Genomic DNA, 24,142 nt, shown 5'->3' with positions numbered 1-24,142 from the left:
AGTAGTAATAGTAGTAGTAGCAATAATATTAGTAGTAATAGTAGTAGTAGAAATAGCAGTAGTAGTAGTAGTAGTAGTACCGGTAGCAGAAATAGTATAGTAGTAGCAATAATATTAGTAGTGGTAGTAATAATAATAATAATAATAATAATAATAATAGTGGTAGGAATAGTAGTAGTAATAATAGTATTAGTAGGAATATTAATAGTAGGAATAATAGTAGTAGGAATAATAGTAGTAATACTACTAGCAGTAGTAATGGTAGGAATAATAATAGCAGTAATAGTAGTACTAATAGTAGTGATAATATTAGTAGTGGTAGTAGTATTAATAATAATACTAGTAGCAGGAATATTAGTAGTAGTATATTAGTAGTAGTAGTAGTAGTAGTAGTAGTAGTAGTAGTAGTAATAATAATAATAATAGTAGTAGTAGGAATAATAATAGTAGCAATAGTAATAATATTAGTAGTAGTAGTATATTAATAGTAGTAGTAGTAATAATATTAGTAGTAGTATATTAATAGTAGTAGTAGGAATAATAGTAGTAGTAGGAATAATAATAGTAGCAATAGTAATAATATTAGTAGTAGTATATTAATAGTAGTAGTAGTAATAATAATACTAGTAGTAGGAATAACACATGGATTAGTAAATGGATTTTGTTTGTGCTTGTAGATTTTTTCTATTCTAGATTTTCTATTTTCTATTTTCTACCTAATTATAGGTGGTACAGAAGTTTCCAATGCATCCTGATGGTTGTAGTGCATCAAGGGGTCTACAGGGGGAAAGAGTGTAAGTCAAAGTGTCCATTCACAAGGAGGAACGTCAGAATCAGCGTGGAAAAAAAAGCCTCCCATTGACCTCAATAGGTTAATTTTTCTGTGCAGAACCCATTGAAATCAATGGGAAATAAAAGCCTTCCATTGATTTCAATGGGTTTCTCATGGAAAACGGAACCGATTGAAGTCAATAGGAGGCTTTTTTTCCACGCTGATTTTGACACAGATTCCACGCCAGAATGAGCACCATATTCCTCCGTGTGAATGGACCCAAACAGATAGCAGGCTTTGTTTAACCTGATGCCTCTTTAGAGATGGGCAAACCACTTAATGAAGATCCTGGTTTGACCCGAATATCCCAAATTATTTTTTTTTTAATGAAGTCAGAGAAACTAAAATGGCCACCGCGAGCTCATTGCGGTAAATTATTATACTCTGGGGTCTCTTCATAAATAACATTACACTCATACTCACCTCCCCTCACCTCTTTTGGGTCCTCCTCTCGATGCTCGGCACTCTACTGTGACATCATGGTCCTGGAGAGTGTTGGATGCCTCAAGGCCGAAAAGAGGTGAGAGAAGGCTAGTATAATGTTTTCTTTTAATTTTTATACCTCACCTGGGCCTCCACCTACTATTTTGTCCATCTTTCTATGCTTTGAAAGTTGGGAGGTATGTATAGGTGCTGTTCCTTAGTTAGTTAACTCCAATTAATTATGAAACCAATTCAATACGATTTTGTAACCATTAGAATGCTGCAAAACACAACCCATAGTAAAGCTGTATGTAAAGCCCATGTAAAAAGCTGCTATTTACACATATGAGGGCCCAGGCGAGGGGCAAGGTAAGAAAGAACACATCACTTTGGTTGGTTATGGAGTACTAGAAGTCTCTTCTCTTCCCCTCTCGGTCTGCCTATGCTGCGATTACAGGGTTCCTAGGAGTTGCTATGGCAGCTAGGAAGCCTAACAATAGGCTCCAGACTGTCATATATGGTTGCATATTCTAGTATATTGCACAAGTGATTAACCAATTCTATATTCGAGTCTCCTTGTGGGAATTTGCACATTACAGAATCTCTACTAGTTCCTTTACAAATCTGTTTTGTTGTTGCTGTATTTACAATAATGTGCATTAGTAAAAGGGTTTTCATACCTACCATGGCGAATCCGAATGAATGAACATTAAACCAAAACACCTTTCCAATTCAGTACACGGAGAGAGCGCTACTTTCCAAGCATTCACATTCAGCAGCTGGTCTCACATCAGGTAAAGTGAGCCTGACAAATCTATCCTTATGATTGACATCCAGTGAATTATTAACAGATGTAGGCTTTGTTGGCGGACTGAGTCACACTTGTAAATATTTCAGCCAGGGATGAGGTGAAGCTGAGAAGTGTGAGTTGAAGAGATGGAGGTCTTCTGGATTGGCATATAAAAGACCATGCAGGGTTCCCAACTCTGTGGTCGTGCTCAGTCTCGGGCTTTGTTCCCGGTGGCCCGCACTTTCATCTGTTACCAAGTTGTCTCTTTGTTGGGTGAAGTTATTCTAGTCTAAGCCATCTCTATTAGCTGTGTGAGCATTGATGTAAGACTTCACACAAAAGAGAACAGTGGGGACTGATCATGAGAAATGTTAAAAAGTGAGCTGTCCTGTTACACTGCATTTCAAAGAGAACACAGAGGATAGAATTGGAATTCTGTTCTTTGCTGCTATGCTACCCATACTGTGTAAGTAGGTCTTTATATAGAATAGAAATCTATATATATGGTATGCCTTTAGGGCCCAGGCGAGGTGCATAAACATTGCATCAGTTATACTCAACTCTCACGGGCCTCAATGGTCACATGGGGTGTGTTGATATCATAATGCTTGCACCAATCACACGCCTCAGTGATCCCGCGGGCCATTGACATCATTCAGGAGGCAAGAAGAGAAGCGAGGATCATGGAGACCCGCACCACTACCTCAGCGGAGCCCAGGAGAGGTGAATATGACTGTATATTATGCTTATGCACCTCCACTGAAACCCCACTTATTATTCTCTGAGGTACATAGGAAGAATATGCAAATCTGCCTTCCATGATGTAATTAGGATGTCAGTGCCTCAAGTGTGCACACCAATAGAGGGCGCTGACTGAGAATGTGCAAGTCTATCTTCCATGATGTAATTAGGAAGACAGAATCTCAGTCAAACAAACCTATAGAGAGCTCTCCCTTTAACATCATGCCGACCTTCTCAGAGGCCTTTGTTTGCAATGATGTTGAGATTATACCAGATACAGTCGGCATGATGTTAAAGGGAGAGCCCTCTATAGGTTTGTTTGACTGAGGCTCTGTCTTCCTAATTACATCATGGAAGATAGACTTGCACATTCTCAGTCAGTGCCCTCTATTGGTGTGCACACTTGATGCACTGGCATCCTAATTACACCATGGAAGTCAGATTTGCATATTCTTCCCATGTTCCTTTGCACAGTGGAGCGCTCATGGCTTAATAAGACTCCGCACACCTTAATGGTGGTTCTCTCCTTATGGAGTGATGATATCCCCTATTCTCTGAGGTCTGAAGAAACCCCAACATTTATTAATGCTTCATGAGCAGCAAACTTTGAAGATTTCAGGTCTAGTTGAATTAATAATTTTTTGAAAATTCATAAGAACCCGGCTACAAACTGATTTGCTCATCCCCAAAATCAACCAGCAATTTAACTTCCTCAATGACCAGTGGATTAGCTATATAATTGTCACAATTGCAAGTGGGTCACTAAGCCAGGGGGGCCACAGTCCTTACTTTGTGTAAATTCTTCTGCAATATTCCTTCCTATATTACATAGCCTGTTCCTTAGACACGAACCTCGGCGCATGGATGAATTTATAAAGGTGCTGACATCACAGGGTCAAATGAACAGTGAACCTTGTGAGGCGTCAGAACTTCCTGTGAGTGTTGAAGAATGATGGTACTGGGGCCACTTTGAGACAGAAGTGATTGCACACAGGTGAGGAGTAGAGATGAGCGAGTAGTACTCGATCGAGTAGGTATTCGATCGAATACTACGGTATTCGAAATACTTGTACTCGATCGAGTACCACTCGCTATTCGATTGTAAAAGTTCGATGCAGAACCAGCATTGATTGGCCGAATGCTATACAGTCGGCCAATCAACGCTGGTTCTTCTCCTACCTTTAGAAGTCTTTTCCGTGCAGCTTCCCCGCGGCGTCTTCCGGCTCTTCATTCACTCTGCCAGGCATCGGGCCTGGGCAGAGCCGACTGCGCATGTCCGATTGTAGTGCGGGTATGCGCAGTCGGCTCTGCCCAGGACCGATGCCTGGCAGAGTGAATTCAGAGCCGGAAGACGCCACGGGGACGCTGCACGGAGAAGACTTCTCGGAGGATCCAGCCCGACCCTCACTCGTGGACTTGGTAAGTATAATTTGATCGAACGTTGCCTACCCCTGAAACGAGCATTTTCCCGCCATAAACTATAATAGGGTTCGATATTCAATTCGAGTAGTCGAATATTGAGGGGCTACTCAAAACGAATATCGAACCTCGAACATTTTACTGTTCGCTCATCTCTAGTAAGGAGAGGTTGAGCAGAGAATACTCCTATATTTCTTCTCAATCTACTCAGCTCCTCCTGCTCTATAACATGCTCCTGCATACAGGACTACATTTTTATGTAACTGGTTTAATTTAGGCTATTATATCATTCAAATATTTAAGAATTTTAGAGCTACCTGTATAGCAGTCAGATCTGCAGTGATGTGGAATGTGCAGAAAGTGAAATGAATCCTTTATTTTAGGGCATCCAGCTTAATTAACCTGACGTCAATGAGATGGAGATGTAGCTGGAAGAAGTCAAGGTCTTCACCCCTAACTCCTTATCCTTCTGGTTTGGTAGACATCCCTTAGGACAGAAAACTTTATTACAAGTCGGGAGGAAATCAACAACAATTCCCCATGAACTAAATTTTCTACTAGTCCTCGGGAATAACAACTAAAGCCGGGTTCACATGGGAATTTTTGATCCGGATTTTGATCAGAATCCAGCACAAAAAATGCCTCCCATTGAATTCAATGGGTCTCTTTTTCCGTGAGCAATTTGTTCCCACTTGCAGAAAAAAGAAGCAACATGCCCTTTCTTCGGATGGATTCCGTGGGTGATTCAGCCACAGACATCGGCGGTGCAACATTCCCTCCCGACTAGGCCTATTAATTTTGGGGCTAATCCAGAATGGAATGCTGCAACTGGATGCGGGTGCAATGTATGCACTACAGCAGCATCCAGTCACGGTTAGCTTTTTTTTGGACCGGATTCTGAGGCAGCCTCCATGTCACAATCTGGTCCAAAAAATCCCTGTGTGAAATCAGATAGAGTATTGAGTGTACAGACCCAGAAACATTCAAACTTGGGCGAACTCAGCGTGCATGTTTAATGGAGAATCAGAAGAACTAACTCTGAACCTACCAACTATTTGGCTGATTTTATGTGTATGGACACCTTGAGAACTAATACGATAGAAGGAGAAGTCTGAAGCATCCAAGCTTTCTGCACACAGGTACTACACATACGGATTTTGAGCACAGTCATCCTTTCATGCCTGCCTGGAAATACTCCTTCAATCTATCCCAACCGATGAACCAAATGTACTGACAGTATACAGACGTAGGATAGAATACTGAGAATCTTTCGTGACTTGCAAGCTTGAAAATTGTCACCTGGAATCAGATTTCTCTTTCTGTAATTAGTTTTTCTTCTTGTGATGATTAATTTCAGGGGGGGGGGGGGAAATGAACAAAAGGAATCCCAAGGAACCCTACATATCATATTTATCTGATCATTTAATGGTAGAAGGAAAACAATTAAAATGAGAAAACAGCAGATACATGATTCACGGTGAGACACGGCAATGATCTCTTAATGAGCACTCTTAGATTTCCTTAACAAGCTCCAGAAGAAGAGCGAAAGAGGCGAGATTACGTTATGCAGATGAACCTAATAACTAGTTGCTCAGTCTTGTATCTCTGTGATTTAGATCATTGTTTAACCTTTGTTCATTTTCTCATTTTGCAAAGAGCTCATAGAAGAATGATTAAATGGGCCGTGCGGGTTCCTTGCCCTGCCATCAATACAACTAATACTGTAGATGAAGGATCACAAGTCCAACGCTGTCCTTTCCATGCACTGCAGTATAATTGCACGGCAGAAAAATTCAATGAATCCATCTAGGAATTCCAAGTAATATAATGACATGCAAATGAACGCTCAAAATACACATGAGTGCCCCAACAGAGGTAGCAAACATTGTAATATGATAAGCATTGCATGCTGAAAAATCTCCACAGAGACACCGTAAGAGGTATTCAAGGAGATAAATGAATAGCACGTATTGTACTAACATCAGAGCCTCAATATAAAGCAGAGCAGGAACCCTAATGGGTGCCATGCCAGACGTACTTCAAGCCGCCTTCCATGTTTTCTCAATTCTCCCATTATGTTAAAACCCCTTGGGCAACACCAATTATAGAGGAGCATTAGCAAATTGATTAAAATGCACAATGAGATAATGAAGCTACAATAATATTTTTAATTATGAATAACGGTTATATGTTCTAAAAAACTGTTAGAAAAGATCATAAAGCGCCAAATCTTACATTAAAAGGTAGGGTTGAGCAATCGGGATTGGAAAAGATCGGATTCCGATCAGTGATCGAGCAAATTTCACGATCGGCTGGAAAATAATTGGAAATTAGATTCTGAAATCTCAAGATCGGCTCAACCCTAATTAAAGGGATTCTATCATGTAATGCCATGTTGGAATAGCCTTTATACCTTTCTTCCTCTTGTGCTCTCCGCCATCACATTCTCCGTCGGTCATTTTGTAGTAGTCTCTCGTGTAGTTCTATGGAGTACTGAGCTACTGAGACTACCACAAAATGGGCAATGGAGCATACACAGTCGGCTCTACCACTCCGGGTTCAGACAGAACCAACTGCGCATGTTCGTTTCAATCCCAAACAGGACAGCATCAGATGCTACACAGAGGAGAAGATGTAGGGTGGAGTGAACATGCAACAAGGGGCAGTAAACTGACCTTACACATTACAAGTCCCACTGTGTGAATTATAATTCTTGTAGATAGACGTGGACATCGCGGTCAGCTTGGTATATTCCAGTGCTTGATTTTGGTTATGGACCTTAGATATGTGACTTTTGTTAAATCACTTTACACTTCAGCAAAAACTATGCATAAATCATAAACACTGCAATGTATAGATCTATAGCCAAAACGTGAAAGTAGAATAAGGCTGGCCTAAACCCTCTAAGACATACAATAGCCGTAAACATGCCTATTACAGAACCATATAGAAAATAAGTACAAAATAAGTACAAAGTTTACCTAATAGGTGACACAAAAGTGCTGAGAGTCCAACTGCTGAGACCTCCATCAGTGCTGAGAACAGGGGTCTTTAATAGATTTGAGTGAGTAGTACTCGATCGAGTAGGTATTCGATCGTATACTACGGTATTCAAAATACTCGTACTCGATAGAGTACCACTCGCTGTTCGAATGTAAAAGTTCGATGCAGAACCAGCATTGATTGGCCGAATGCTATACAGTCGGCCAATCAACGCTGGTTCTTCTCCTACCTTTACAAGTCTTCTCCGTGCAGCTTCCCCGCGGCGTCTTCCGGCTCTTCATTCACTCTGCCAGGCATCGGGCCTGGGCAGAGCCGACTGCGCATGTCCACTTCTAGTGCGGGCATGCGCAGTGGGACTCTGCCCAGGTCCGATGCCTGGCAGAGTGAATGAAGAGCCGGAAGACGCCGCAGGGACGCTGCACGGAGAAGACTTCTCGGAGGATCCAGCCCGACCCTCACTCGTGGACTTGGTAAGTATAATTTGATCGAATGTTGCCTACCCCTGAAACAAGCATTTTCCCCCCATAGACTATAATAGGGTTCGATATTCGATTCGAGTAGTCGAATATTGAGGAGCTACTCGAAACGAATATCGAACATCGAACATTTTACTGTTCGCTCATCTCTAGTCTTTAACCCACGCTGTAAATGTAGTGTTGGACACAGACTGTGTGCCACCACTCCAGTTTACTTCAATGGACCCGCTGGAGGTAGTCAAAGTGCAGTATTTGGTGATCTCCAGCTCTTCTATTGAAGTGGAGGGAACATGAGTGCTCATTCTGCTTCTGCTGCTATATCATTCACAATATGGGTAAAAGAGCCCCATTTTCAGGATCGGTGGGGTTCTCCACAGGTTTGACCCCACCAATCGGCAATTTATTCTCAATCGTCTGGATAATGGATACCTAATTATTGTGTTATAACCTATTTAGGGAGGAATTTTCACCATCTCCAACAACTCTGGCACACTTGGAATTTTTCTCTACCTCCTACCATTCCAGGGAAATCATTTACTGGAGTCCAGGACTGCCAGAATCCGTGGAACAGCACCCATTGAAGGATGAAACAGGTCGACCTTGGTGAAGGCAGTGCAAAGACCAACTTTAAGTCTTGCAAAAAGTGTTTCAAGTTATTCAATGTTCATTTTCAATTTCAAGAAGCGGTTTTATAAATTATCAACTTCTCCTTGCAAGACATCTCAAGCTGCTTTAAGGGGCTTGCCAAATATTCTCTAGAGGTTTCAAAGACAGTGAGGAGGTGTCTCCTTGGTAGCTGCCACTGCTGACAGATGGAGTCTTAGGAAAAGGAAGGAATGCTGAGTCAGAATTGATAATTTCACTTTAGCTTGTCAATAACTCATTGTCCAAGGAGAAGACCACCAAAGTTGCAAATTATCTCTTCTGTTAAAACAGGGCAAGGAACCAAGACAATTTATCAAACAATGAATTGCTACAAGTACAGCCACATGTGAGGATGACCTTAGGTGGTACATAACAAAATAACACCTGTATCTGCTCATGATAAAGTTTTAGACTAAAGAAATTTTTTCATCCAAACTTCATTGGGGAAGATTTACTAATACTGTCTTAAATTTAAAGAACTTAAAACTATAGCAGACAGGCAGAACATGTGATCAGAGAGAAATACTTGGCGCATCTTGGTATGTTATACACTTTACTTTTCTTTATACCATCTCAAAATGTTGGTACAATTTTAGTTTATTTTAAGACTCTTCTATCCCAAGGATTCTACTTTTGACACTTTCCAAAGCAGTCTAGTGAGGTCTGTCTCTAACAGTGTAAACTTAGTCAAGCAGTCGGAAAATTGGCTTTAATGTGACCCAGAATTTTACAATTCCATTTTTGTGAATTGTGGTGCATTTAAGCGGCATCCCTTTCTTTATGAAATAACACCCACGTCTAGCAAATTGAAGTTTTAACCCAACCTAGATGTGCCAACATGTACCCCAAATTGTGCTAAAGAGGTGCCACATTTCAGCCAGTGTCTAGTCGTGACCACAATAATAAATGTGGGCCATTGTTTACAGTGCACATATACTATTCAAACAGTAGCAGTGACTACGCTTCTACTATCCTGTTCTCTTCAACAAGCCAAAATTCCAATAGCCTGCAAACCTACATACACAATGATGTGGGTTCAATATCTGAAAAAGTGCTGCAGTCACCTTAACCCCTTCCCGCCGATGGCATTTTTTGATTTTCATTTTTCGTTTTTGACTCCTCTCCTTCTAAACCCCATAACTTTTTTTATTTCTCCGCTCCCAGAGCCATATGAGGTCTTACTCTTTGTGGGACAAATTTTTCTTCATGATGCCACCATTAATTATTCTCTATAATGTCCTGGGAAGCTGGAAAAAAAATTCAGAATGGGGTGGATTTGAAGAAAAAAAGGCATTTCTGCAACCTTCTTACAGGCTTCGGTTTTACGGCGTTCACTGTGCAGCCAAAATGACATGTCCCCTGTATACTGTGTTTCGGTACGATTCCGGGGATACCAAATCTATATGGTTTTATTTACATTTTGACCCCTTAAAAAAAATCCAAAACTGTGTTAAATTTTTTTTTTCTAAAAGTCGCCATATTCTGACAGCTGTAACTTTTTTACTTTTTTATACGTCCGTGTACGGGGATGCATAGGGTGTCTTTTGTGCGGGGCCGGGTGTACTTTCTAGTTCTACCATTTTCGGGAAATGCTATTGCTTTGATCACTTTTTTATCAGAATCAAAACAGTGAAAAAAAACGGCGGTTTGGCACTTTTGACTATTTTTCCCGCTATGGCATTTACCGAACAGGAAAAATATTTTTATAGATTTGTAGAGCGGGCGATTTCGGACACGGGGATACCTAACATGTATGTATATCACAGTATGTAACTACTTTTATATGTGTTCTAGGGAAAGGGGGGTGATTTGAATTTTTAATACTTTTTTTAAAATTTTATATTTTTTTAAAACTTTTTTTTAATTATTATTATTATTATTATTATTATTATTATTTTTTTGCATTTATTAGACCCCCTAGGGGTGCGGAACCCCAGGGGGTCTGATCACTAATGCAATGCATTAAAATGCTAATGCATTGCAATGCATTGCAAAAAAATCATCATTTCTTTTGCAGGCTGCATAGACCAGCCTGCAAAAGAAAGAGATTGCAGACCGGCTGGGAGCCTTTAACAAGGCTCCCGCCTGTCATGGCAACGTGATGTCGGCCCTGGAGCTTGCTCCAGGCACCAGCGATCACCGGCAAAATTTTCCCATGCGCCGCCGGGAAAATGGTGCCTCCGGCGCATTTGACCGTGGCGTCGGAGGGGTTAATGTCTCCAATCGGTCCGGGGACCAATCGGAGATATTAGCGCCGGTTGTCTACTGATTAAAGCAGTAGACACCCGGCGGCTATAGCGGCCGCCCGGCTCCCGGGCGGTCGCCATAGTTACACACCCGGCTTGCACCTGACTATTACGGCGGATGTCAGAAAGGGGTTAAAAACTGTTTGTCATGGGTGATAAGAATTGGATCTCCCACCAATCTAAAATTGAATAGCCTACCCAGAGAATAGGCTGTCTTATACTCAATCAAGAAAACCCTTTTAATATTACAAAGGTCCAATAACCGTATGTGAATACTTAAAACCAGAAGTAGCTCACATCTGTATCAAATAAATCATTATTACACTATGTATCCTCATATAACTCTAAGTAGATGCGACGGTTCCGTGAAACAAAAGCAAACAGTGCAGATATTGACAACACAGTGTGTGGTTATTCTCTCTCTCATGAACGCAGGCAACCGGAAAAGACTAAATATTGTTAAGGTAAATTACACTCTTCAATAGACCGAGAATAGAGCATAAGAGAGGCAGTAAAAATGATTAAAAAGGAAAATCACAAGTAAAGCCGAATTAATAGAGTGAGGCCCCACATTGCAAAAACACCGCTTTTTTTTGTTGCACAGTTTGTTGCAATTTTTGAGCCAAAGCCAGGAGTTAGTGGGCAGAAGAGAGAAGTAAAAGAGGATCCTTTATGTTTCCCATTCTTTTTGTAGCCACTTCTAGGTTTGGCTCAAAAAAATGCAGAAAAATCTGCAACAAAAAAAATCTGCGGTTCTGCAACGTGAGGCCTCAGTCTCAGTAGAAGCAGTGGTGCAGACCCAACCAGTCAGCGACAGGGACACAAATCTTACAGCAAAGCGGTTTATCTAAGAAATACAGCAAAATAAATAAACCTTTATGTCAGGCACAAAAATGAGCAAAATAAAATATAGCCTTAACTTCAGGCAAAATAACGTCAAACAAAATCCTGCTCGTCTGAGCACTAACTAAACAGAAAATACTAAATGTACGTGTGGCTGGTAGATTCAACCAAAAAAAACACCATAGCATATCACAAGGTTCTCAGTGTCAGGACAGACCCAGCAACTTCCTCTCCTCCCAGGATCTGCCCTTAAGTGCAGGCTCTGCAACTATTTATGGTCCGGTTACCAGTCACCAGGGCTGAGGCCTACTCCAGACTCGCACTGGACCACACATAAGTCAGAAATCTGGGGCTGATATAGCAGAACTCCAGCATTTTACATGTCACCTTCTCACAATGGCTACAGGCTGTAAGCAAATCTTGTGTAGTCCAGTCCCGCGATTATTCTCCCATCTGTTTCCTACTTTAAAAAACATCCAATAAAAGAAGCATGAAAAATTGTCTGATGTGCTGAGCAGGAATGGACCACAAAACAGCACAAGATTTCTTTGCAAACTGTAACCATGAAAACACATAGGTCTGCACTAAAGCTGTATACACAAAACACTAAGAGAATTTTTTAAAATTCAGAATATTTGCAAATCTAATGTTTTATTATGGATGTATTTCATACATATCATTTTAGTATTAAAAAGCTAGACAGCTGGGTATATGCTACAACTAACATGGGGCACCTGTGCTGTAAAATGCCCCCTATTGACTACTGCGAGAACTGTTATTGGTCCTCACTAAAGAATACAATGAATATCGGGAACATTGCAACTGAGCATGATGGAATATACTGAGAGCTTCACATGTATACTCATTTCTCATTGCTACACATATTGACAACGCCATAGATAATAGACAATCTACTGCAAACACAAAGCTTCTGTATCTGACAGGACCCAGATAAACTATATCAAATATTAGGAAACTAAAAAAAAAAGTTGAACCCCAAAGGACAACCCATCTGTGTATAATGACTAATTTGTACAAACATCCAAGCCTGAAGCCACTAAGGGAAGGATTCACTGAACTGCAGACATTGGAAGAGGAATTGGAAGCTTTGCTAATGCTCACTGCCAGTTTGTGTGATATAGAGCATCAAAGCACAGCGTGAACTAAATCCAGCTCGAAACAGCCAGTCAGTACGTAACATGTATTGCTGCATCACTATTATATCTGCTAGACCTGATGGAACTCTGTACTTATTATGGAGCTTAGGTTGCTTGCCCGGTCTTGTTGGCTTGTCACTTTTCTTCATTGTACAAATAACAAGTACCTATGTGAGTCATGAAATAGCTGTTCTAGGAAGAAGGAATGAATTGGCTTGTCATTCGACATCCTACCCCGTGCCTTGAGTGCTATCCAACTTTACATTGGAGTTAGACCTATGGAGTTAAACATAGTGAGCTACACTCCTCAACAGTGACATAGCAACGCCAAGAAAAAAAAAAAGTCTTGAAATGATGGAAATCACAAGATCGATAGGTTAATGATATGAAAATGATAAATAATCAAAAAATCTAGATTTATTCACTATCAAGTATAAGCACCATGTACAAAAATATTTGCAATTGTATACCTTGGCATACTGTTAGTGGGGTTATTAATGGCTGTCACGATTGGCTGCTGGCAACTTACTTTGCAATTGGTGACCAACAATGTTCCAGATCTACTCAATGGGAGGAGATGCTGCAGGTCATGGTAACCTATTTAGGCCATGCAGGTTCTTAACAGTAACACGGGCAACAGGTCCTTAGACTATTTTACGCAGTTTTGGGCCCCAATATACAAGAAAGACATAATCAAACTTGAAAAAGTGCAAAGGAGGGCAACCAAAATTATTAGGGTCAATGCACACGTAGTTTTCAGGCACGGATTCTGACGCGGAATCTGCACAGAAAAAAGCCTCCCATTGACTTCAATGGGTTCTTTTTTCCATGAGTGGAAACCCATTGAAGTCAATGGAAGGCTTTTTTCCACGCAGATTCTGATGCGGATTCCGCACCAGGATCCGCGCCCGAAAGCTACGTGTGCATTGACCCTTAGGGGAATGGGTGGATTGGAGTACAACGATAGATTAACAAACTTGGGGTTATTCAGTTTAGAGAAAAGACGTCTAATAACAATGTACAAGTACATGAAGAGACAATACAAAGAACTTTCTAAGGATCTTCTTACTCCTAGGCCAGTGACAGTGACAAGAGGACATCCTCTACGTCTGGAGGAGAGAAGGTTTCACCAGAAACATAGAAGGGGATTCTTCACAGTAAGAACAGCGAGGCTATGGAAGTCTCTGCCCCGGGAAGTGGTGATGGTGGAGTCACTGAACAAGTTCAAAGAGGGCCTCGAATAGAACAATATTACAGGTTATGGATTCTAGATTTTTAAGGACACGTTGATCCAGGAAGGAATTTTTTCCCCTGAAATGAGGCAATTGGCATGAGCCTCATGTTGATGTGCACCATGATAGCATGAGGTGTGAGGTCAATAGAACACCTGTAGGTGTATATCTGGCTTGTAGGCCAGTTCTATGCAAATATCTGTTTGTATTGACACTGTTTGCCACCCTAGGCTTGGAATGTGATGTGCAATTTCACTTGTAGTACAGAATGAATCTCTATGGATCATTTTTCCAATCAGACCATCAGTCCTTGCAGAGGTTCAACCTCTGTGCACCTCTTGCTGTCCACTTCATCATTGTTCTGCCAACCACTGAGACGCCCATTATTTAACAGCGTTAAGAATATTATACAAGAGGCATCGCACAATCATCTCACACTGCTTGAGACTATTTTTGAAGTTCCTTTGGCTAAAAATTTTCAATCTGATTTATATGTCCTCCCACATGCTACAGATTGGAGACTGAAAATTTGATTGTTTAAAGATCTTGGCAACATATATTACTACCTCCATTTCCTTAACCTTATGGCTTCTCCTAATTGTTGTTACAAATGCAGTATTGAGGCGTGTATATGCATGTACCCTGAACAGAATCCCTACGGGTCTATATAAGTCCCGTTTCACATCTGCATTCAGTATTCCATTTGGGGAGTCCCCGAACAGCAATCTGTACGCATTAAAAAGCAGTTAGCTAAGAAACCGCATGGACCCCATAGATTATAATGGGGTCCGTGTGGTTTCCGCACGAACGTGTGGAGAGAAAAGATGTGCTTGCAGTACTTTTCTCTCCACGTGATTCGTGTGAACACTGAGCGGAAACCACACGGACCCCATTATAGCCTATGAGATCTGTGTGGTTTCTTAGCTAACTGCTTCTTAATGCATTTGGTATTCCGTTCAGGAGGTCCCCAAGTGGACTACCCGAACGGAATACCGAATGCAAATATGAACCAGGCCTTACCTGTAGTGGCAGATTCTCTGATGGTCATCCTATTCTGCCCCTCTTTTACACTGTATTACAGTGATACATACATCTTAATATGGGAGAATACTCTGGTAATACAGCCGCCAATGGAACATGACACAGGAACCTTTTCTGTTGGATTCCACAGAGTAAAATGTTCAGTATATCATGGCCCCATAGAGCTCAGAGTCTGCAGACTGCTACAAAATTGGAAGCCCCATTGCAGATTTTGGTGCTGTATTACAGCATTCTTAAACGATACCGCTTTCCATTTTCTGGTAACATTTGTGTCATTAATTGTGTCACTAATTAATTATATCATATTCCTTTAAGCAGTGGGTACATAAAGGCATCTAATTCCTGAATGACAAAGTCATGGCCAGGAATCTCGATAGCCAACTATGGAGTGCAGATACTATGCAAGGTACTGAACGCCTGAGATGGAAACACATTAAGAAGAGGTTCGCACTGCCTATTTGATTTGGTTTATTATTTATTAATTCATCCTTTATTTTTAGTACTGTTCCATGGGCATACTGGAATATATATGATGATATATTGGAATATTTCCTTACACCTAGCACATCCTAGAGAAGAACAAATAGAGCTTTTTCCTACTGTATGCTGAAGTAGGCACATTGATAACATTAGCCGTCTCGTATAGTCTTACTGATCAATCAATAATTAATAATTCCATCTTAATATAATGTAGCAAAGTAAAACATACAATGTGTGAACGGGCATTCACAATCTATTGCTCGAAACAGGACATGATGAATTTTCCGAAATTGCTAAAATAAGCATTTTATGACTTACCAGTCTTCCTATAGAGAATGATTTCGGTCTTAAACTCTCTTTTTTCATCCAAAGCTTTCTGAATCTGCACCTTGAGTTGCTCGCTGGTTTCCTGGCCATAGAGAAACTTACAGGCACAGCTCTTCTGCATCACTTCAGCCCGAGCAAACCCAGTCAAGTCACAGAACCCATCTGAGCAATAGACGATGGGGAACAAGTTCAGCACCTGAGCGTTTCCCAAGACAAAATTGCTGTCTGAAAATAACACAAGAAAATATGCGTCAGTGAAATTTTCCAGAATGTTTTTGTAGATTTATCAGCTGGAACGATATAATTTGAGCAAGTTAATCCAATTATTGTACCATGTACAATATTTGTGATGGTCAAATGGAACCATGTAAAATTATATCCTCTAAAATCCCCTAGAAGTGTTGCTAGATGGTCTAAAAACATCTCCCCACTATATATTGTAACTGCTGGACCATAAAACTGCCTCTAGATCAGGGGTGCTCACACTTTGTCAGCATGTGAGCTACTTTATAACATGACCAAGTCGAAAGATCTACTACTCACTTTTTGGTGGCGGGGCCGGGGCGGGCCTGTGGGCGGGTGTGTCTGTGGGTGGGGCCAGGCATGTGGGCAGGGGCGGGCGGAGCGCGAGAGCAGGAGACAGCGGCATTCTGTGGTCACCCAGGGATCCCCGCTGTCTGCTTGTTCACAGCGCAGGCTGAGAGTTATCTCTGGACACTGGCAGGCTGGGGGTGCGGCAGCCGCACCTGCCAGTGTCCGTAGATGACTCTCAGCCTGCACTGTGAACAAGCAGCACCCCGGCCCCTTCCATCCCTAAGAGCGGCCTGCAAGTGTCCGGAGTGCTTGTTCACAGCGCAGGTTGAGAGTCGACTCTGAGCCTGCACTGTGAACAAGGAGACCCCGGAGATCCTTGGCTGCATCCCACGATCGACCCATACGTCCATTGCGATCGACCGGTAGATCGCGATCGACGTATTGGGCACCCCTGCTCTAGATTGTATTGTTGACCCTCCGAGCAATTGCCATATTATTGCAACATCATCCCTCTTCTACTATTGTTCATCTCTCTCCTTATTCTTTAGTTTTTCCATTTTCTATGAACACATGGACACCTAAACAACCTCGTTTTTCTTGCTTTTTTTTTAATCCAACTTTATTTTTTGGGTTTTGGCACATTTTGGGTTTACAGTTCACCAATATACTTATATGTCTGTATCAGTATATTATGTTCCTGCAGTCATACTCGCTCATATCTGTCCTCTGCTTTTTTGTTCAGATATTAAATCCATTGTCCATGGTAAGAAAAGCGCATTACAAAATTTCTGTTGCTGTTGTTAAATGTATGACAGACAAAACAGAATATGACTACAGGACCAGACTACACACAATTTATTTTGTAGTCTGTAATGGTACAGTATTTTTTTTTTTTTAACAGTACAATATTTTTATTATCTTCAAAGTTTAAATTTTTGCTAAACCTCAGAAGTATTAAAACAGTAAAAAAAAGGATTCTATCTGGTTCTCTACTTTTATTTCCCTTCACAAGGCAAACTAAAAGGGGTTTCTGGCTAAAAACATTGACCTGTCCTAAGGATAGTGCATCAATATCAGATCAGTGGGGGTCCGACACACGACACCCTCATTGATCAACTGTTCTCATACAGTGAATGGAGCAGGAAGCAGACCAGTGAATGGAGCAGGAAGCAGACCAGTGAATGGAGCAGGAAGCAGACCAGTGAATGGAGCAGGAAGCAGACCAGTGAATAGAACAGGAAGCAGACCAGTGAATGGAGCAGGAAGCAGACCAGTGAATGGAGCAGGAAGCAGACCAGTGAATGGAGCAGGAAGCAGACCAGTGAATGGAGCAGGAAGCAGACCAGTGAATGGAGCAGGAAGCAGACCAGTGAATGGAGCAGGAAGCAGACCAGTGAATAGAACAGGAAGCAGACCAGTGAATAGAACAGGAAGAAGACCGGTGAATAGAGCAGGAAGCAATCCGGTGAATAGAGCAGGAAGCAGACCAGTGAATGGAGCAGGAAGCAGACCAGTGAATAGAACAGGAATCAGACCAGTGAATAGAACAGGAAGCAGACCAGTGAATGGAGCAGGAAGCAGACCAGTGAATGAAGCAGGAAGCAGACCAGTGAATGGAGCAGGAAGCAGACCAGTGAATGGAGCAGGAAGCAGACCAGTGAATAGAACAGGAAGCAGACCAGTGAATAGAACAGGAAGCAGACCAGTGAATGGAGCAGGAAGAAGACCAGTGAATGGAGCAGGAAGCAGACCAGTGAATAGAACAGGAAGCAGACCAGTGAATAGAACAGGAAGCAGACCAGTGAATGGAGCAGGAAGCAGACCAGTGAATAGAACAGGAAGCAGACCAGTGAATAGAGCAGGAAGCAATCCGGTGAATAGAGCAGGAAGCAGACCAGTGAATGGAGCAGGAAGCAGACCAGTGAATAGAACAGGAAGCAGACCAGTGAATAGAACAGGAAGCAGACCAGTGAATGGAGCAGGAAGCAGACCAGTGAATAGAACAGGAAGCAGACCAGTGAATAGAGCAGGAAGCAATCCGGTGAATAGAGCAGGAAGCAGACCAGTGAATGGAGCAGGAAGCAGACCAGTGAATGGAGCAGGAAGCAGACCAGTGAATAGAACAGGAAGCAGACCAGTGAATAGAGCAGGAAGCAATCCGGTGAATAGAGCAGGAAGCAGACCAGTGAATGGAGCAGGAAGCAGACCAGTGAATAGAACAGGAAGCAGACCAGTGAATAGAGCAGGAAGCAGACCAGTGAATGGAGCAGGAAGCAGACCAGTGAATGGAGCAGGAAGCAGACCAGTGAATGGAGCAGGAAGCAGACCAGTGAATGGAGCAGGAAGCAGACCAGTGAATGGAGCAGGAAGCAGACCAGTGACTAGAGCAGGAAGCAAACCAGTGAATAGAACAGGATGCAGACCAGTGAATAGAGCAGGAAGCAACCAGTGAATGGAGCAGGAAGCAGACCAGTGAATGGAGCGGGAAGCAGACAGCTTCCTTTTCCATCTAAAATGTGCCCAGAGCTTTGATACCACCATTTATTTCCATATTGAAAACAAAATAAAATGTAGAAACAAAATTAGTATCATATTTGGAAACTGTAGCATCACCTCTACATGGCATGGTAATTGGTTTTATTCTAAATGTACTGCTCACAGACTTTCTATAAGGGGTTAAAGAGATACATGACTTTAACTGTGGATGGAGTCTTGATGGCTGGAGTCTATGTATAAGACAGTCTTTGCCCACAGGGTCCTTAGATGTCTTGTATATCTAGCATAGGATCCTAAAAGAAGAATGAACACTCTTGATCTATATCTAATGTAAAAAAAAGTATTTTATAGAATGTCATACATTACATATTAGGCAACATCTGCTTTGCTTGTTGACTTCAAAACATGCCCCCAACCCTGACCGCCTGCTCTACTACAGCACATCACACAGTATGCCGCCTTTAAAATGCAGATATAAAGATGAAACATAGCAACAAGACAAAGACGTTACAGAAAGAAGCAGCAAAAGTTTACTTTAAAGAACTCGTGTTTATGTCTGAAAAAATATGTAAGACCAAGTGAAAATTTTACAAACTTCTCAAATTTTTATCGTTTTTGTTTTCATGGCGCAAGCTAATACTAAGGCATTACAAAGTTCAGAAACAAATGTTCATAGAGGAAAATTAAAAGCTTTTTCCTGTTGTAGTTGCTGTGGAACATCACAAGTAGCTGAATGTTAATGCAATGTGAAGTGCGGCATATTTTAAAGAGGCCCAATATTAGAATAAAGCTCTTAGATTGAATTCTCTATCTGCAAATTGCTTTGGCGCTGTATAATCCTTTCTGTTCATGGATAAGAGCGTGTGAATGTATTATTGCACACCCTATTATTTGGTATTCAGGGAAGAACATTGCATATGAGGATGCTGTAAATATGTGGATAAAATACAAAAAGGGTTGAGGGCTCTACAAGTAACTGATCCTGTCTGTTCTTAGTTTATTGTCAGAAAATTTATCTTCTCTTCTAAAAACTCTTGTTGGTCCATCAGAAAGTTATAAAGTCTTTCATCTGTTGACAATGGCCAGATTTAAAAGTTTGGGCACCCTGCATGGTTAGTCCCTAGTAGCGCCCCCTTTGGCAAGTATCACAGCTTTTAAACGCTTTTTGTAGCCAGCCAAGAGTCTTAATTTTTGTTTGAGGGATTTTCATGCATTCTTCCTTGGAAAGGTCTTCCAGTTCTATGAGATTTTCTGGCTTGTCTTGCATGCTCTGCTCTTTTGAGGTCTAGCCACAGATTTTCAATGATGATCAAATCAGGGGACTGCGAGGGCCATGATAAAACCTTCAGTTTACACCTGTTTAGGTAGTCAATGGTGGATTTTGACGTGTGTTTAGGATCATTATTAGAGATGAGTGAATAGTATTTGAAATGGGCCGTTTCAAATACCTCGCTCCATAGGAATGAATGGACGCAGTCGGCGTCCGGTCGCTTAACCCCCTGCGCGCTGGCCGCTCCCATTCATTCCTATGGTAGCGTGGTATTCGAAATGGCCATTTCCATTTGTAGAAACCACCCTCCTCCTCCTCTCTTCAATTGCAGCTTTTTCCAGATGGTGTTATGTTTCATTCAAGAATTTTTTGAAATTTCATTGAATCCATTCTACTAGTGAAATGTTCAGTGTGCCACTGGCTTCAACATGACCCCAAAGCATGATTGATCCTCCCCCATGCTTAATAGTTGGAGTTGGCGAGATGTTCTTTCCAGAAATTTTGTACCCTTTTCCTCCAAACATACCTTTAATTATTGTGGCCAAACAGTTCTATTTTAACCTTATTGGTCAACAAGACTTTTTTCCAAAATGCATTAGGCTTGTTTAGATGTTCTTTTGCAAACTTCTGATGCTGAATGGTGAGGACACAGTAGAGGTTTTCTTCTGATGACTCTTCCATGAAGGCCATATTTGTGCAGATATCACTGATCAGTAGAAAAATGTACCACAACTTCAGAGTCTGCTAAATCTTCCTGAAGTTCTTTTGCAGTGAAGTGGGGTTCTGATTTGCCACTCTGGCAATCCTACAAGAAGCGGTCTCTGAAATGTTTCTTGGTCTTCCAGACCTTATCTTGACCTCCACTTTTCCTGTAACTGCCATTTCTTAAAAAGGACCTTTCATGTCCTCAGGCACATGTGATTTTATATACTGCTAGAAAGTATACTGAATTCAGCACACTGTTGGCTTTCCTGTTATGTGTCCTGGAGCAAGAGCTATTGGTGCAGTTACCAATAGCTATTCACTGTCGAAAGGGTGTTTCTGACAGTCTAGCTGGGCCATGAGGAACGCCCCTCCTGACAGTAGTGTCCGTAGCTCTGTACTGTCAGAGGGAGTGTTCCTTACTACCCAAACATGACGCTAGGCTGTGAGGAACGCCCCCTTCCCCCAGTACTAGTCTATGGACGAGCCTTCCCTTTCTCATTGCCCTCTGGAAGCAGTGAAGAACTATAGGAGGAGGAATCCTATGTAAAGAAGGAGGCGGGGATAATCGTAAGGCAGATGATGCTGTGGTCCTCAAGGAATACTTAGAAGGCTTCTGGTGCTCTGTGCTGGATAATTTGCATATCACTAAAACTGGGCTAATTCAAAAACGCCAGTGCCAATTAAACAATAACAGGTATTCCTGGAACAGACTTTCTAAAGGCTATGCAAAGATACGTTTACTTAAAAATGGCTATTGCCAATGATGGACTCCCTTTAAAAGGAGAATCTGGTTGAAGAATAAGCAGAACACTTCTTGCCTTGCCTCTGCTTCCCTGCTTCAATGTTATTCAGATGCCAGGTGGGATTTGGAGCTGATTTTTTAACAGAATATGCCTCAACATCAGCTTCAATACCTCTGTGGGACTATATCCAGCGAAAGACATTCAGACCCCTCATGAACAACGTATCAACCATTACAACATCTTGTGCCAGAGAATTCCATAGTGCTCTTACAGTAAAGAATGACTGCTTATGATGATTAAGACATCTTGTAGGTATAGAGAATATCTGATCGGTGGAGGTACTATATGTTGGCCTCCCACTGATCTAATATTAATAACTTGAAAAAAAATCCCTTTAGGTCGAAGCCCCATGTTGCAAAAAACACACTTTACTTATCTGGAAAATTCCTTTAAGATAATATATTCTTGACATGCAAACATGTCAGTAAGATTAACATCTTCATTGTACCAGAACTTCTTAAACCAAAAAAAAACCCCAAAAAAACATACCCTCTAGATGGATCTGAGTTTTTAAATAAAAGTGTAGTTACTTTTTGCTACATTCAGTATTTTTCATCATTTTGCAGTTCCAGGAATGGCTATATTTTTTTTGTACTTTATAGTCTGTAATTCTGGAGGAGGTTTATAGACTCTGTGAATGATATATATCCAGTCTGCAAAATGATATTTTATTTTGCAGCAGATGAAAAATGGTTGAAAGTAAACTCGCTCCTACAACAAGACATTCCGTGAGCGTTGTCCAGTTTACTGATGTCCTTGCTTGGATGGGACATGGTGACCTGCTGTGGAGCAGACATTTAGCATAGAATCTCTAATCTCCGAGCACTAATGAGATGATATGGTTGGCAACAATTTCCAGATGTCACCATGACCTAAGGAAGCTCATTCCATAATATGCGACCAAGCTAACAAAAATGTAGTACTTGGCATGTATTGCCATGTCTAATATCAAACTAGGTTTCATTGTGTGTCTATACCACTAACAAACAAATATTTCTCTGACAGCTATTTAGTTAAAATTCTATTTTATTATAATCTTGACTTAGGTAGGGTGTCCTGGACAAAATATTGCACCAGGGCACACAAGACTTTAGTTATGTCACTGGTAAGGACAGTGATGTCTATGTCATGTGGACTGTTTGGCCATTCAAGGGAATGGGACTGAACGGTAATATCAAGCACCAACAATACACAATATACAATCTTGGGCTTGGTATTCCTTGAAGAGATGGCAGCACTCATCTGAATGCTGCAGACTCTCCCAACTGCTGATCTATGAGGATTGTTGGCGTTTGATCCCCACTGATGTGATATTAATGGACTATCCTGAGGAAAGGTTAGTCTCGGAAAAAGTCTCTTAACAGACAGTAGATCGGTAATTAAAGTCTCAGCATTCAGTATTATATGTGAAGTATCTAGAACAGTGGTTCTTAACCTTGTCTGAGGTACCGAATCCACCGGTTTCATCTGCACATTCACCGAATCCTTCTTTAGTGATAAGTCAAATATGTTTTTTTTTTCCAAATCCAAGACATAGGTACACAAAAAGAACCATGCATAGGGCCTAGGGTTTGATCGAACCCCGGTTAAGAACCACTGTTCTAGAACATGTGTATTGTTCCCATGTCTAAAATATAAAACACAATATACACAATGGAGACATGCCATGCTTTTTATGGGACTGAAAACTGTACACAGTGTATGGAGCTCTGTATACTGGTACAGTAGTGCCAAAAACTCCAGCTCTGCCCCCTTTCACTCCAATAGGAGCAGAGTCACCTCTGGCTGTATACATTGTATGGGGCATTCAGTACCCAAAACAATTGATCAGTGTGATGTCAGACCCTGACTGATCTTATGACCTATCCAACTCTGTTAGGTCATGAATGACCCTTTTCAATTTGCTAATAGACCAGTAATACAATGTACTGTGGTGTATTATATTGTAAGTCTATTAGTAAAATCCAGCCACCATATGAGGTGCACAGACGCCTCTTTGTCAGAGGGATTGTTACTTGGGCTAAGAACCTACGTTGCGGAAACAAGACTATTTTTAGTTGCAGATGTGGCTGCTAAGAACTTTTTGTATATTTTCCATTCATTTTGTAGTAAATCATGGCTTTGGCTCAAAAAATCACAACAAAAACAGCTGTATTTCCGCAACGTTGGGATTTAACCTTATAGAAGTTTTCTAAGGCAGCATTCACCCTGAGTAACGCTGGTGTTTTTTGTGCTTATTTGGGCACATAGCGCCATGTAAATGCCGCGTAGACGCCGTGTTTGCGCCGCGTTTGCACCGCGCTATTTTGCGGTAGCGTTGTATGGCGCAAACGCGACGCTACGTGCCCAAATAAGCACAAAAAACACCAGCGTTACTCAGGGTGAATGCTGCCTAAGTCTTGATATCGATGGCCTCTCCATAGCATAAGTCATCAGTATTGGATTAATACCAGTCAGACACCCGGCATCCCCACTGATCAGGAATTTGCTGTATAGTGTATGGAGCTGGATGTTCACCAGTCATCCACATTGACCCTAGCTTCATATGATATAAAACAGCAAAGACATTATCCAATCTGCTCTTGAATAGGAGTCATCATTAAAGTTCTAACATTGACATATAAGGGGTTAAAATCTATAAAGATATAGGGCATCTATAGCTCTGTAGCATAAAAAATA

General features: G+C 41.3%; 1 protein-coding gene across 2 annotated transcripts in view; it reads right to left on the bottom strand.

Annotated features, from left to right (window-relative positions):
- Positions 1–24,142, bottom strand: part of LOC142216862 (voltage-gated delayed rectifier potassium channel KCNH8-like) — a 322,754-nt gene that overhangs the window by 164,087 nt on the left and 134,525 nt on the right. For both annotated transcript variants that reach the window (XM_075284942.1, XM_075284943.1), the window contains exon 2: positions 15,647–15,880. In XM_075284942.1, coding sequence (XP_075141043.1) covers positions 15,647–15,880 — 234 coding nt within the window. The remainder of the gene's footprint in view (positions 1–15,646; positions 15,881–24,142) is intronic.

The sequence above is a fragment of the Leptodactylus fuscus genome, chromosome 8 (assembly GCF_031893055.1).
Source record: "Leptodactylus fuscus isolate aLepFus1 chromosome 8, aLepFus1.hap2, whole genome shotgun sequence".
In the NCBI taxonomy this organism is placed as follows: Eukaryota; Metazoa; Chordata; class Amphibia; order Anura; family Leptodactylidae; genus Leptodactylus; species Leptodactylus fuscus.
The sequence above is the reverse complement of the archived record's forward strand: the minus strand, read 5'-3'. Positions and strand labels throughout refer to the sequence as shown.